General features: G+C 40.6%; 1 protein-coding gene across 21 annotated transcripts in view; it reads left to right on the top strand.

Annotated features, from left to right (window-relative positions):
- Positions 1-16,474, top strand: part of LOC128695868 (vinculin-like) — a gene marked incomplete at its 5' end in the record, with an annotated part of 191,280 nt that extends 174,806 nt beyond the window's left edge. For all 21 annotated transcript variants that reach the window (XM_070084918.1, XM_070084917.1, XM_070084912.1 and 18 more), the window contains 1 exon segment: positions 12,892-16,474. In XM_070084918.1, coding sequence (XP_069941019.1) covers positions 12,892-13,061 — 170 coding nt within the window.
- Between the last annotated feature and the right edge of the window lie 32 nt (positions 16,475-16,506).

Below are 16,506 nucleotides of genomic sequence, written 5' to 3'. Positions count from 1 at the left end.
TTAGATAGGAGTGAATGGAGATGAATGGTTTTTGGGACCTGACAAGCTGTTGGAGTGTGAGCAGGGTAATATTTTGTGAAGGGATTCAGGGAAACCAATTAGCCGGACTTGAGTCCTGGAAATGGGAAGTACAATGCCTGTACTTTAAAGGAGGGGTTTGGGATATTGCCAGTTTGGAGGGACGTCTAAGCTGTTGTATCTGAGCGCCTCTGCAAAGATAGTGATTATGTATGAGTGATGGTGAAAGTGTTGAATAATGATGTTAGTGTTTTTCTTTTTTGGGGGGGGGGTTCTTTCTTTTTGGGTCATCCTGCCATGGTGGGAAATGGCCAACGTATTAAAACAAAAAATCATGAAGTGCTTAATTCATAAAGGTCATTCAGGACCTGGTAAGTGTGCTTTAATCACTAAAAAATATAAGGGCTAAAGAAAAATCATTGTATATATTGCATTGAGAAGGAATCATTTATGTAAATACCTTTTACAAGAAGTTTGTTCATTAGAAAATTTACCGTAAAAATTTATAGCAAAATATCTCTATGGTGATCACTATGGTGAAAGTGTTTTAGGTAAGCTTTGCTTACCTAAAACACTTTCACCATAGAGATCACAATTTTAAATCAAGCAGTATATTTCTCTGATTGTAGAACCACTAGGAAGTCAGTTTCATTAACTGTCCTACAATGACTCTTAAGAATCAAAGGGTGAAATTTCAGTTATGAGGCTGAGCCCTCCATCTCCTTCAGGAACTTGTCTCCCTTGCTGTTGCAGGCAAAGTTCCATAAATATCACAATTACTACTACTACCCTCCCTTATTGTAGAGCCACTTACTGGTGGATGTAGTCACCGGTCTTCAGCCCCCTCAGTTACTTCCTTTTGATGACAGGACAGGTGGTTTGGCATTACTCCAAAGAAGCTACATTTAGGTGCTTCCACCAACAGTCCTCTTCAAGGGGGGCTCCTTGGCGTGGTGAAGAGGCTCTTGGTCTGAGGAATTAGACCTGTCGGTCTTCTTCCTCAGACCGAACCTAATTACCCCCCAATCTCCCCTCCCCTATCCCATCCTCCCCTTTTTCCTTTCCTCCTCCTCCTCCCCACCCCTCCCTTTTGCCCTTCCTCTTTTCGGCCTTTGGGATTTCTCCCACAGGCGCGCTAGTTCCTAGGTAGGGGAAAGGATACCGGGGTCCATCCCATTCCGTTGAGGTTCTTGGCGGTGGCGTAGTTTGACTTGGGAATCTGGATCGCCTGGGGATGTCCCGATCCCTCTTCGGTATCCCGGAGTAGCTTTGGGTGTCTTTCGGGCGATGGGTGTATCTCTGGAAGCCACCTTTCGGATTCCGGGGGTGGTGGCCGAAGGCGGTATGCTTTGTGGCGGATATCCGGCTGCCCTCTCTTTTGTCCACCGAGGTAGCTCGGCAGATGTGAGGTTGCTATCCCGGATTGTTAGTTTACTAGCATGATGGGTAGGGTATGGCACGGGTTCCATGCTGCATCTGTGCTACTTGCGGTGCTGAGGTCCTCTTGGGCGCGGAGGGAGATTTCTGGCCCTTTCATTCCTCCTAGGAACTATCCCTCCCCGGTCCCCCCTTTTTTTATTCTTTTTTTTATTTTTATTTTCTTTTCTTCTTTCTTTTTTTTTCTTAAAAACAAAAAGAAAGAAGTAACCTAACCATGGCAGCCCTAGTCCATGAACCTCCTACCCCCGGGCCCCTTCTTGATACCGCACCCTGTTCTGACCCCGCCTCGTCTTTGGACCACTCTTCAGACACTCCTCATGCCTCTGTACCTCTTGCCGGTGCTGTTTCCTCACCCGCTTCAGGTACTGAGGCCTCGACTGACTCCTTCGATTTATCGAACCTTCGCTCTCCTCTGACTATGCTTCCGGCCTCTCCCTCTACGGTGCGGCAATTTTCAAATCGCCGACCCGTTCCACGTCGGACCAACTCTGGTCCCACGCCTAAACGCCAACGACAATTACCTGCTGATGATACTTCTCCACCCTCTCGTTCTTCTCAGAAACGATCGACACGTCCTTCACTACCTTTCCACGCTCAGTTTCAGACTGAACAATGGACTAAATTCTTCACTTTACGACCGACTTCCTCTACTGCCTATCTTTCTGACCACAGTATTGGCAAGGCACTCCTACGCCATGTTGGTAAAGATATTTCTTTTCATGCTCTTAAGAGCGGTACGCTCATCATCACCGTACAGAATGCTACCCAGGCTCATGAGCTCTCTCGTCTTTCCCATATCGATACTGTTCCTGTCACTCTTGAAAAACATCATTCCCTCAATTCTTGTAGTGGTACCGTCATTCTGCCCCATACCATAGTTCAACAAAATTTCCAGACATATGGCACTGACATTCTTGAACAGCTGGAACTCCAAGATCTCCCAATCCTCAAGGTAGACACTTACGTTCTTCCTGCCCGCGGGAGGAGACGATACCCTAGCAATGTGGCTCGTTTAACTTTTGACAGCCGAGAACTCCCATCCTCAGTTTATATAGCAGGACATCGGTTACAAGTCCGAAAGGTGATCCCTACACCGCAACAGTGTAGAAATTGCTGGCGATTTGGCCATCCAGCGAAATATTGCAGATCTATCGCCGAATGCCCAGTCTGTGGTGCCGATGACCATTCTCATACATCTTGCAATCGATCTCCCTCTTGCCTTAACTGTCATGAGGCTCACCCTTCGTACTCTCGCCGTTGTCAAGTCTATTTAAACGAGCGGGAAATCCGTTACCTCAAAGAGACAGAAGGTCTCCCTTATGCCATGGCAGTTTCTCATCTCCGCCTCCAAGGGAGACTCCCACGTGTTTCTTATTCCCGTGTTTCAAAACGTCCCCCCACTTCTGGTATCCCATCTTCTACACCCACCTCTGTGGTTACCTCTCCCATAGTCACTCCTGTATCTAATCCTTTTGCTGTCCTCAGCTCAGACGTCCCTTCTTCAACGCCTCAGTCTGATCTCGCTTCTTCGTGTTCTCTCTCACAAGCCTCAGTAACGACGAGATCTCGTATGACACCTCCTCCCAATCGTCCCTCTACTTCTCAAAAGTCAAAAAAAGGTCCGTTAACACCTCCTACCCATCTTCCACCTCCTCATTTTACCCTCCCTGTCTCTGTCCCTGGTTCTCCCCCTCTCACTGGCTCTGTTACAAGTGTAGAGGTTCACCCTCCTCCTCGTACTGTACCTTCCTCCCCTGTTCCCTCCCAGGTTTCTTCCTCTTCTGCCACCTCCCAGGTTTCTGCCTCTTCTATCCCCTTCCACGCTTCTCCAGTTCCCTCCACCCTTTCGACCCCCCCCTACCTTGGTACAGTCCAATACAGTTCCAATCTTTACTCATCCTCCCCCTACCATTTCCAATATTGTCTCCCATACGACGTCTGAATTCCAAAACACTTGAAGCAATCTCTGAATATATTGCAGAGACCAAACCATCAATGGACACTGATCCACCCTCTGTTCCTTCTCTCTCCTTTCCTCCATCTGCGCAACTCCTTTCTTCACAGCGCACCGTTCCTTCGCTGCTTGAACGTTTTCCACTGCCTCCACATGTGGACTTTTCTAACCCCTCTAGTCCGTAGGAACCCTTACCTGCGGATTTCAAGTATCTTTATCATTGCCAATCATGGCCTATTTACAGTGGAATATATGCGGCCTCAGGGGTAATCGGAGTGAGCTTCAGATGTTACTCTCCCAGTTTGCCCCTGTTGGTGTTTGCTTACAGGAACCAAAATTACACTCTGCTGTTATCTCTCCCATCTCAGGCTATAATTTATTGTATTCTTCAGATCCTTTTCCTGATGGGACCTTTAATGAAAGTGCCCTTCTTCTACGCACTGATATTCCGTACCATCAGCTATTTGTTCATACTTCGCTGCATTACACAGCAGCCCGTATCCACTTGCATAGGTGGTATACGCTCTGTTCTTTATATCTCTCTCCTTCTCGGGCATTATCTATTCCGGATATTGCCTTTCTTGTTTCGTCATTACCGCCACCGATTCTGTTACTTGGTGATTTTAATGCCCACCATTTCCTCTGGGGGGGGTCTCACTGTGATTCCCGTGGAATTCAGTTAGAGGCTTTTCTTGCCACCCACCCCCTCCATGTTTTAAATACAGGTACGCACACCCATTTTGATCCTCGGACTCATACTCTCTCTTGCATCGATCTCTCAGTCTGCTCTTCCTCCACCGCATTAGACTTCACTTGGTCTGTTCTCCCGGACTTACATGACAGCGATCATTTCCCAATCATTCTTACTTCCCCTTCATATTCACCACCTCTTCGCATCCCACGCTGGCAATTTGATCGGGCAAATTGGAACCTTTACTCACACCTAACTGTTTTTAGAGAGGTTCCTTCTTCGTCCTCCATCGATGAGCTTTGACACCTCTTCTCATCCTCCGTTTTAACTGCAGCTTCTCATTCTATACCCCAAACTTCGGGCAGGCATTCTCAGAAATGCGTGCCTTGGTGGTCTCCTGCTTGTGCTCGTGCAGTACGTTTGAAACGCGCTGCATGGGGCAGGTACCGGTACAATAGAACCACAGAGAGACTCCTTGAGTTTAAACAGAAGCGTGCGATCGCTCGCCGTGTCATCTGTGACGCTAAATGCACTTGCTGGCGAGATTATGTCTCCACCATCACCTCTGCTTCCTCTATGAGTGCAGTCTGGAAAAAAGTACGAAAACTGAGTGGTAAATATTCTCCTGACCCGGCTGCTGTTCTGCGGGTTGCCGGTGTTGATATAGCAAACCCACTAGATGTTGCCAATGAAATTGGCAATCATCTGGTCCGTATTTCTCAGGGACTCCATCTATGCCCCTCATTTCTTTCCTCAAAGTCTGCCAGAGAGTTAGCACCCTTGGACTTTTCTTCTCTCAGAGAAGAACAGTATAATGTGCCTTTTACACTTCAAGAACTGGAGGCAACACTCTCAGCTTGCCGATCATCGGCAGCTGGGCCCGACGACATTCATATTCGTATGCTACAACATTTACATCAGTCAGCCCTTGCAGTCCTATTACGCCTTTACAATCTTATTTGGTCACAAGGAGTTCTTCCACAGCTGTGGAAATCCGCCATTGTTCTCCCTTTCCGCAAACCAGGCACTACGGGACATGAAACCTCCCACTATCATCCCATTGCTCTTACCAGTGCAGTTTGCAAAGTAATGGAACGCCTAGTAAATAGACGTTTAGTGTGGTATTTAGAGAGACATAACAGTCTCTCCACTCGTCAATATGGCTTTCGTAAGGGACGTTCTACCATAGACCCCTTACTACGCTTGGATACGTATGTTCGTAATGCCTTTGCGAATAACCACTCAGTTATTGCCATATTTTTTGACCTTGAGAAGACATATGACACAACTTGGAGGTATAATATTTTAGCCCAAGCCCACTCCTTAGGCCTTCGAGGCAATCTACCATCCTTCCTTAAGAACTTTTTAACTGACAGGCATTTCCGTGTTCGGGTTAATAATGTGCTCTCCCCGGACTTTATCCAAGCTGAAGGTGTCCCCCACGGATGTGTTCTGAGCACAACACTTTTTCTCCTTGCTATTAATGATTTGGCCTCTAGTCTTCCATCAAATATTTGGTCATCACTCTATGTTGATGACTTCGCTATTGCCTGTGCAGGCGCTGACTGTCACCTAATTACAGTTTCTCTCCAACATGCAGTCGACCGTGTTTCCAATTGGGCCACCACACGTGGGTTTAAATTTTCCAGCACTAAAACCCACCAAATTACTTTCACTAGACGCTCTGTCATCTCTGATCATCCTTTGTACCTCTATGGCTCCCGTATCCCTGAACGTGATACAGTCAAGTTTCTGGGCCTCCTCTTTGATCGTAGGTTATCCTGGAAACCTCACATTACCTCTCTGAAGGCAACTTGTCACAGCCGGCTGAACCTTCTTAAAACCCTTGCTCATCTTTCATGGGGAGCTGATCGTCGAACCCTCCTCCGCCTACATTCCACCCTTATTTTATGGAAACTTGATTATGGTGACCAGATCTATTCAGCGGCATCTCCTGCTACTCTCTCTAGCCTTAACCCCATTCATCACCAAGGATTACGTTTATGCCTTGGTGCTTTTCGCTCTTCCCCTGTCGAGAGCCTCTATACAGAAGCGAACGTTCCATCCTTATCCGATCGCCGTGATGCCCATTGCCTGCGCTACTATGTACGCTCTCATGATCTCCGCAATCCTTCCATTTATAGAATGGTCACTGATATTAGTAGACATTCTTTATTTGTTCGCCGCCCCTGTTTACTCCATCCCTTCTCTCTTCGCCTTCATTCGCTCTTGTCTTCTCTTCAACTACCACCTTTCTATGTACATGTAGCATCTCACTTTTCCCTACCCCCCTGGGAAGTTCCAGCTGTTCGAGTCTGTTCTTTCTCCCTCCCTTGCTCGAAAGCCCAACTGTCTACGGTCGCTTCCCGCTCTCTTTTTCTTGACCACTTTCACTCTCATTCTCATGCCATTGCCGTGTACACAGATGGCTCTAAGTCTTCTGACGGCGTAGGATTCGCAGCAGTGTTTCCGGACAGCATCGTACAAGGGCATTTACTATCTTCGGCTAGTATTTTTACTGCTGAATTGTATGCCATCCTTACAGCACTTATCCGTATTGCATCTATGCCTGTGTCATCATTTGTGGTTGTCTCAGACTCCCTTAGTGCTTTACAGGCTATACAAAAATTTGATACACCTCACCCCTTAGTCCTCCGTATCCAACTTTGGCTACGCCGCATCTTTACCAAGCATAAAGATATTGTTTTTTGTTGGGTCCCTGGTCATGTTGACGTACAGGGCAATGAACAGGCAGACACTGCTGCGCGGTCAGCAGTACATGACCTACCAGTTTCTTATAGAGGTATTCCATTTACGGACTATTTTGCTGCAATATCTTCCCACCTTCACACCCGTTGGCAACAACGTTGGTCTACTATGCTCGGCAACAAACTTCAATCTATTAAACCAAGTATAGGTTACTGGCCGTCTTCTTATCACCAGTGTCGAAGTTGGGAGACTACTCTCTCCCGTCTTCGCATTGGCCATACTCGTCTTATTCATGGATATCTCATGGAGAGGCGTCCTGCTCCTCTCTGTGAGAATTGCCAAGCTCCATTATCAGTCAGCCACATTCTGTTCGACTGCCCACTTTATCAACGAGCACTCAGAATTTACCTCTGTCGTCATCTTCGCTCCGCTACTCTCTCTTTACCTTCCCTTCTCGCTGATGGACCCACCTTTCATCCGGACTCTCTCATTGACTTTTTGACAACAACTGACTTACTTCACAAATTCTGATACCTTCAGCCCTTTCTACTTCAATCTCTTGCTACCCTCTACCCCCGTACTATCCCCTGCCCCGCTGTTTTCTGTAACCTGCTGATCATCCCTCCTCCCTTCTGCCATCCAATACCCTCGCTTCCTTCCCTACCCTGCAGCGCTGTATAGCCCTTGTGGCTTAGCGCTTCTTTTTGATTATAATAATAATAATTCCACCAACAGTGTCTGGTAGCCCCCTAGAAACAAGGTCATATGCCAGCTGTCCATTTCCCAGGCCACCTACCCATCTGGACTCTGTAATAGACAACATGTCCATGCCTGGGCCTAGTTCCTGGATTGCTGTATTTATAGGGAAATGAAAAATATCACTTATACATGTACTGTGTTCTTAGGATGAGCTTAGATTTAGGTATAATCCCAGATTCTAAAATGTGCATAGCCAGTCTTCACAAAAGAGGCAGCAAAATGCTGGCAAAACATTACAAACCAGTAGGTTTAACATTACACATCATATATGTTTGAAAGGATGCCCAGACACCAATTTACTTATTTTATGGGAAAACTCAAGCTGCACAACCCAAATCAAGATACGTATTGGATAGGTATGATATTCTATCTCTAAAAAATATTAGAGACTAAATTATTGAGGAAAGGAAAACAAAATGCAGAAAGAGTCTATACAAATTTTACGAAAGATACCATGGAGTGATTGTCCATAAAACGATTTCAGTAGATATAACAAAAAATAGGGAAATGGATATTCAGATTTCTAAAAGATTACGAAGAGTGATTACCAAGACTATTTTTTTTTTTTGTTTACTCAGCAAAAATTCAATACACCATGGCACATCCAGCCTGACACTTTAACTGTTTCATATACTCATAGCAGACATAGATAAAAACATTAGCCACAGCTTTATATCATCCTTTGTTAACAATACCACGTTAAGCAAGAAAGCCCCCCCAGTAAAAAGATTGAAAAATTATTATCAACAATGTTTTCCAATGGGCAATTTACAGCAAGATGATGTTCATTGGTGATAAATTCTAATAATAAGTGTTTATTTCTTTGAGCCATGCAAATAATGTAATTAAATGTATTGGTACAGTAGTAGGCACAAAAGAGTACCACTGATTATGCAATGCATGTCAGGCAACTAATCATAAGGCTTACGTGCTACTTAAGAACATGCTGATTGTGTAGGATTTTTGTGAAGTTTGCTAAAAACCATAAGTGTACTAAGAAAGATAGTTAATGACAAGTGGTCAGTTGCAGAAGAATTGCATATATAAACTCAGTGAACTTCAGTTTCATGGAGTGATTGAGTAGAGACAAAGAAGATACAGCAAGTTTCTTAGATTACAGTACAGATAAAATGGGACAAGTTATGTAGTGAATTATGTGTGGGAGTTGAAGGAAGGCTGGAAGAATGGGGACAGAACTGGATGAAAGCTGGTTTTGTTTGACATAGTGTATTACTGTCTAGATTACAATAAGGAGATGAGGTACTTTTTAACAATATGTATCTCTGAATCAGCTGGCAGATAGGGGACCATTTGATGCTTCAGACAGGGAGTTCTGAATCTTGGGGCCTTTTATGCATACTGAGTTTTTACACAGGTTGAGTCAGACATGGGGGATGTCAGAGTTTATTTTTGTCTTGTGCTATGATTGTGTGTTCTGTTGTAGCTTTCAAGGGAGAAGGTTCAGAGAAGAATTTATATTGGAATTAATTGACCCTCAACTCTCCCCACTCTTCTTCTTTTCTTCTCTCTTCTTCCTTTCTTCTTCTTTTCTTCTCTCTTCTTCCTTTCTTCTTTCTTCTTTCTTCTTCCTTTCTTCTCTCTTCTTCCTTGCTTCTCTTTTCTTTGTTTCTCCTCCTCCTCTCTTCTCCTACTCCTCCTCTTTTCTCTTTATTTAGTTGGTAGTATGAGTGCATATTGTGTATATTAAGTAATTGTAAGCTTTTGAAGAATGGGGAAGTGTGTTGTCTGGCACTCAATAGGGTAATCGTTCACAGTGACTTTTTGTTGTTGTTATTGGTTTTAGGCAATTTGACATAGTAGATTCTAGGCACAAATACCATAGGTGAAATAAGGATAGATTAGAGAGTAGTACAATGTAAGTAATACTGTTTGAGGTATACAGTATCTTGAAGAGATGCCTATTGTTTTGGGGACCTTCTTAGTTATGTGTTGCACCTCGAGGTGCAGACCTAAGAATTTTCACTTGGTTTGTCTTGTACTGGAAGAACTGCTAATCATTGTTTAGTTGGATATTTGTAACTCTGTTTCCAGACATCATGTAGATGGGTTTATCAGTATTAATAGTGAGTTTATTGCTAGTCATCCTTGTAGATAACAAAAAAAGGCACAGTACTGTGACTGGAACAATACACAAATAACCTGCCGTAAGCTCCTCTCTTCTATGTACAGGTTATTTGTGTAATGCATCCTTGTAGATATTTTTTGGACTTCCTCATTAATTGTTGTTGAAAGAAGTCAGATTTGAGTAGATGACAAAAGTTGTGTCTTCTGTAAACAGAACAGGTTCAAAGAGATGAAATGTGTTGGGGAGATCATTACTGTACATGAGAAAGAGCAAAGGGCCAAGAACACTGCCATGAGGCATTCCTATGACAACAGACCAAGTTGACAAGGTTACGCCATTGATGGAAACATACCGGTGTCTGTTACAAAGACTTAAAATATGCAAGAGCATGACCTCTGATGCCAAAATGTTCAATGTAGCTTCTGGATGTACATGCCTGGAAGAGGTTAATGTGGATACTGCAGATGTGGTAATGAAGTTTTGCATAAGGATAAGGCAAACTAACCAAAGGAATTTCACGAGTCCCTGAGGAAGCGTGTTCTTAGTTTAAGATGCTGGATGTTGCAGTTCACCATATCAGATGCTTTCTGCAGGTCTGTGAAGAGGTACAGAGGATATTCATTATTTTCAAGAACTGCATAAAGCAGTTCAGGCATTTTTATAATTGCATCGTTTGTACTTTTGAGGGGGGTCTAAAACCAAACTGGCAGGGCATGAGTATATTTTGAGACACTAGCAAGGAGTACTCACGTATGAATTATTTTTTCTAAGATTTTAGATAATGGCAAGTTGGATATTGGCCTATAGTCATTTACCTTAGTTGGATTGCTTCCTTTTGTGTATTGGGGTAACCCTTGCTATCTGTCTTAAGTGTTGTCGGGAAAGTTCCAGTTTCTAGAGTACATGAGCTGCTTTTTTGTACATTAGTGGCAGTAAATTAGTTAGGTTTCCTGTCTTGTTTTTCAGTGAATTTATTATAGTTGTGACCTCAGTAGGATTAGTTGGAGCTAAAGTGAGCTGGGAGAACTTCCAGTAAGGTAGTCACTCGCCTGAGTGACCACCACTCTGCCTGTCGGACACAAGCAACTCTGTGTATACACACTAAAATATATATTTTACAGTATTCCTAATGTTTCTGTACTGATGACTTGGCAGCTAAATGACCCACATGCAGCTGATAGGCCTTAACCCTAACAAACTAACATATTTATATTATTATATTCAAAGTGCTAATCCCAACAAACTGATGAAGTACAAGTGCTACACTAAATTGAGAGAGAGATTTATTGTAGCATTTTATGATTCTGTTTATCCTAAAACTGAATTATGAGGGTGGGCAGCATGTAGCACATTTGTTCAGCATGGTCTTCTGTCTTGCTTGGCATCATGGGACATTACCCCATTACCCCAATTCTCCTTCTCCTTTTGGCTTCATTAATGGGGATGTTTCCCCTTTTTGTGAAATTCAGCTCCTAGATGCAATTAGAAAGGATCACTATTAATCCTGTTCTAATGTAGCTTCTGTTGTAATATGGCAGTGGCTTTATCACTCCACCTGATGGAAATTGTATTATCTTAGGGCATGACTCTAATAAGACACTGGTTTGCCATTTAGTAGGGCTTCTGGAGGAATATTACTGGAGGTTGCCTAGTGGATCCAGGAATAGCAACTGAAAGTGCATGACTCTTGGTATTTTTTCCAATTTGCCCTCTGCCATTTTTGCAATTAGTGTTCTTGTCTACACAGGCAATTTTGCTAGCCTTGCTAAGTCACTCTTGGAGGTGCCATTCTGGTATTGTGCACAAGATAGGGTAAGAGATGGTTTCCAAGGAACAACAGCACGACCTGTTGCAGCAGAGATGACCAGGGTTGAGGATGGATATGTAGTTTCTTTTCATAGCTATCCCCCATTCTCTGTTTTTACCTAATGGTATTTGAGAAATTTGTTTATTCTCTTTGTTCCTAAGTGACTGCAGCAACCTCTACCGACCCCTGCATGGCATTGTTCCTCTTCAGAGCTTGGAATTACTTTTGAGCAATCCTTATTTGATTCTGGTGTTTTGATATGTTTGACCCTTGCATGACCTTGACCATGGACCCAGCTTCACCTACAATGCAACAACAATTGGCTGATCATATGCACAAAAGGCAGAGAGGCTTGAAGACCCACATATCTGCTACACTCATTTCCTTAAACATTTTCAGTCACATTCTCATATGGTGGTGTACACTATGTGCTTAATTGTCCACTTGTTGAGGATATAGAGACGGTAGTATAATAATCTATGTGATGTGTCAAGATATACTTTCGTTTTTCCTTTTGGGCCACCCTGCCTCAGTGGGATGTGGCCTGTTTGTTGAAAAAAGAAAGATGTCAGGATATCTTATTAATTAAAATAAGTTACCAGACATATTAAGCAGATTTCCTAAATTTGTTTGCAACAGATAAGTCAGTTGTAGATGTAAGTCCAGATGTACTCTTCTTAACCTTTTTGGGGCCTAGTCCTAGGCCTTTTGTGCATCCATATGCTCCTATGCTACCGTCCATAGGACGGATATGGGATGTCCAAAAAAACTAGCTGCTTTGACAGCAAAATCTAATAAAAATGGTCTGAATTTGAGGACAAATTGTTTTCCTTTAAACAAATTCCTGGCCATCATCTTCCCAGTGCTGTTAGGCATGGGTAGCTCTACTAATTCACCATTTATTAATAGACCATCCTATCAGACAGCATGCAGAATTTACTTTTGACATTTTTGAATGCCCTGATGCAGTTATTTAACTGCCCTCCTGCAGTAAATTTCATCTCTGGCAGACTCCCTCTATGATTTTGAACAAACTAACCTAGCATACCAACCAGGATCTTAATTTTGCACCTTTAACCTTCACTTCCACCGGTACCTAGTACTGACCTCAAGACTTGAACGTCTGTTCTTTCTGATCCATATGGGTTTAGCACATTTTTGAATATAATATATAATATTCATTAATTAGATTTGCAGTTTTTGTAATAATTATTATAAATTATATGCAGTTTAAAATAATGAAGGAATAGAATGAAAAGTTAAAATTTTTAAACTTACAATATTAGTACCATACATTTAATAAATATTTTTGGGGGTAACTCAGTTTCAGGCCCATTTAAAGAATATCTGTTAAAGACTGGCATGAAGTTATGCATTATTTATAAATATTTTTCAACAAAGAGGTATTAATATTTATCTTTTGATAGGCTCAGAAGAAGACCAAGAAGCTACAGAGATGTTGGTGGGTAATGCACAGAATCTCATGCAATCAGTAAAGGAGACTGTGCGTGCTGCTGAAGCTGCATCAATCAAGATTCGCACAGATGCTGGAATTAGGCTACGATGGGTCCGCAAACAACCATGGTATCAATATTAAATATATATTTGCTAAACATTTTTAGTAATGTATATCATGCAGAAATTATTCTATATTTGTGTCAGAATACCTACCAAAAATAAATATTTTGCACAATTTATCATAGGGTAGAATTTCTGAATACTAAATATAACTGAAAAGAATTAATTTACTTTGGCTAAAAAATATATTAAGTTTTTTATTTTAATGAAAAAACTGAATGCTTTGTTAAAATACATAATCATTATTTCCATCACTTAAAAAATATCAGTAGCTGTAAATCTTTACCAACATCATATATGTAATTTTTATGGATATTAATTACCTTATATTTTTATTTTCCCATTGGCCAAGATAATCAATGCTTGTGCATGAAGTGTTTGCCTTCATATTGCTATATAATTTTGTAAGACCAGTAAGAGTAATATTACATTTATTTTGCAATAGCATGTTGTAAATAGTAACAGTACCAGTGATACTACTTGCATACATGGCAAAACAGAAAGATCACAATTATATACCAAAAAAAGTAACATTGAAAGGATACTCGAGTATATTTCTTAACAAATAGTGAATGGGATCCAGGAGGAAGTAATGTGAATGGGATCCAGGAGGAGGTAATGTTTGCTACAGCTACACTACTGGAAACAAAATAGGAGATAAACTACACACTAAAGATGGGACAGTACAATAGCTGTTAGCATAAAACTTCTCTACAACTGCAAATATGTAATCATGTACATCATGACATCTATTGCAACTATTGGTAGGCAGTTCAATTATCTCTAAATTTTAAATTTTATTTTAATAATGAAGATGATATACAATAAATATTCCTTTATTCCTGTAGCCACAAATAGATAATTTAAAATAGGTGCAATAATTATACTGTATTTACTCAAGACTGAAAGCATTGGATTGCTCTCATTGTTAGGAGAAAGATAAAATATAACCACAAGAGCTAATAAAGGTATGAGAGAAAACAGGGAAGATATTTTTAAATCTGAACCAGGAGGTAAATTAGGCAAAACGGATAATAGAAATTAACTCACAAATTGAGTGACAATTGTAATTGTAACTACATAAGGTGTTATATTAATAGGGAAGTACTAAACCCCCCAAAATTATATAGCATTCAAATGGGAGGTAAATAGGTTTGATTCAAAGAAGGAGAGGGTAACTCTGATACCTTGGATCAAAAGTCCTTCAGTATCAAGGCACCCCCTTGAATGGTAACTACAAATATCTACAGTAATAAGTAATCTCTCAGTCATTTTAATTGTAAAAGACATGGATGGGAGGTGAATACCCAAAGAAGTCTGATGTATATTAAAAAGAGCATTTTCTAGTGTATGACAAGTGAAAAGTGGTAAGACCTGACTATATTTGGACTTGAAAGTAGGTATAGTAAAAAACCATTGGGCTTAAAATCAACTGTCAGTTAAGTGAAGGTTATGTGCATAAGTTGCAGTTGAACATCTGGAAAGAATAAGAGTGTACTGTACACACAGTGCATACAAGAGGAATTGTCTTCCTCCTTAATCTCCAAGGCCACTCATGTTTGCATTCAGTGTTGCTAAATATTCTCAGGTGTTTATTGATCATTGAAGAGGATATAAGGTAACTGAGGTTATATAATATCTTATGCATTGATTTCTAATCAGTTTTGTTCTATTGTAACTGAATACAGTACACACTGCCTTAATATTGTGTAACTAATGCCCGTAAATATTTTGAAATATTTACAGCTGGCAAACTAAAGTAATTAGTTACAGTGATCTCTAAACTGGTGAAATGGTAGAAAGAATTAATTAAAAAATAATGTGGAAAATTAAAATATATGATTTTATTTTCAAGGGATTTCCTGGTAATGCTTTGTATCATAAGTTAGTCCTCAACAAATGACTTGATCCATAGTGCTTATTACATGTTCACCTTGCCACATTTATCAAACTGAACATGACTTAAAACTTGTCATATAGGAGCACCTCAGTCTATCACAAAAGGTGGTCACTCATGATAGTTGTACCAGGTAACTGTCCAGAATTTGCTTTAAATTGTGCCAAAACAGTTGTCTTCCTTTATGCAGGAGAGCTGTATGCAAACTCACATCAAAGATGCTATTTTATGTTAATAACCAAGACTTTAATGTAATGCAGAAAAAATTATTTTGATAGTATGTACAGTAATTATGCAAAGTTTTCTAGACCAGTAGCTAGTCGAGGCATTTTTGTTCCACCCACATGTGCTGATGCTTTTGTGTGTCTGCACAATACGCCATGTATTGAAAGTCCAGGGATTTATATATTTACACTTACAGTTGCGGGATTAATTTATTCTTATGTCGCCTGATATATTCAGGGAAACACTGCCATATCTATATAATTTGCTGTAAATTAAAAATCTATGGAATATAATGGCTAAATTTAAATAACTTTATGGATAGTATAGGTATCTAATTCAGTAGTATCTATCATCTTAGGAAATGCTTCAGAACTTTTGTCTTGGTCTTAATTTAAATATAAGTAATTAGTACAGACTGCTTTTCTGGAGTAGTAGACGTGCAATATTAAACCAGGCATGTCCCTGCCATACACTGTGTAATGAACTGTTACTTCAGATAATGTCAGTCTTGTGACTATCTTGCGCACAACTAACTGATTATTTAGCTTAAGATGTGACTAATGTCTATTTGGTGCTTGAAAGTATTCCATCAAGAAAAATTTCTATAGAAACAATGAAAATTAGTTTAAAATAATTCTGCTCATTGATTTAGGTTTAGGTGGAACTAATAAGGGTATTCATCTTAAGAGCTTGTTGATACATCAGTTTTGATTGTTTGTAATCATTTGAGTGCCTTTATGCTGTAATTAAAATTATTTACCATGATGTGAATAGTCAGAATGTTTTATAAGACTTTATATAAAACCAGAATGAATTTACAAAATTGCAGACCTGTTAATAAAATGGTCAGTCATTAATGTTCCTACTTTAATTCAGATACTGTTATCTATTCATATATCCTTACTCTTGCAATGCTCTAGTGAATTAAGATGCACTTACAATCACATGGATGCCTTACAATGTTGAAGCACTGATGGCCACTGGGAATGGAAGACCTAAATATCATTTAGTTATAAATTTGCATTAGTTGTATTTGTATCTTGCTTGATTAGGTATTTTTCACTCTCAGTGACAGTGCTTCTGTCGTCCGCATTTGTGGTTGCACATGTGAAGAGATCTTAGCATGATTACTGAAAATTCAAGTGAATTTCATATTTTGAATTTTACTTGAGGGTCACAGGTCAGTTTATGCTTTGTTCTTTTCAGATTTCTAAGTCCACTTACTGTTTTGGTTGCATTTTAAATCTGTCACCTGCAGATTCTAAATATTTTATAAAAGAAAACTATACTGATTAAATGTTACTAGTGTATATTGTGTTTCACTTTGCAATAATATTTAAAA

Source organism: Cherax quadricarinatus, chromosome 14, assembly GCF_038502225.1.
Source record: "Cherax quadricarinatus isolate ZL_2023a chromosome 14, ASM3850222v1, whole genome shotgun sequence".
NCBI lineage: Eukaryota > Metazoa > Arthropoda > Malacostraca > Decapoda > Parastacidae > Cherax > Cherax quadricarinatus.
This window is presented reverse-complemented; position numbering and strand designations above follow the sequence as displayed.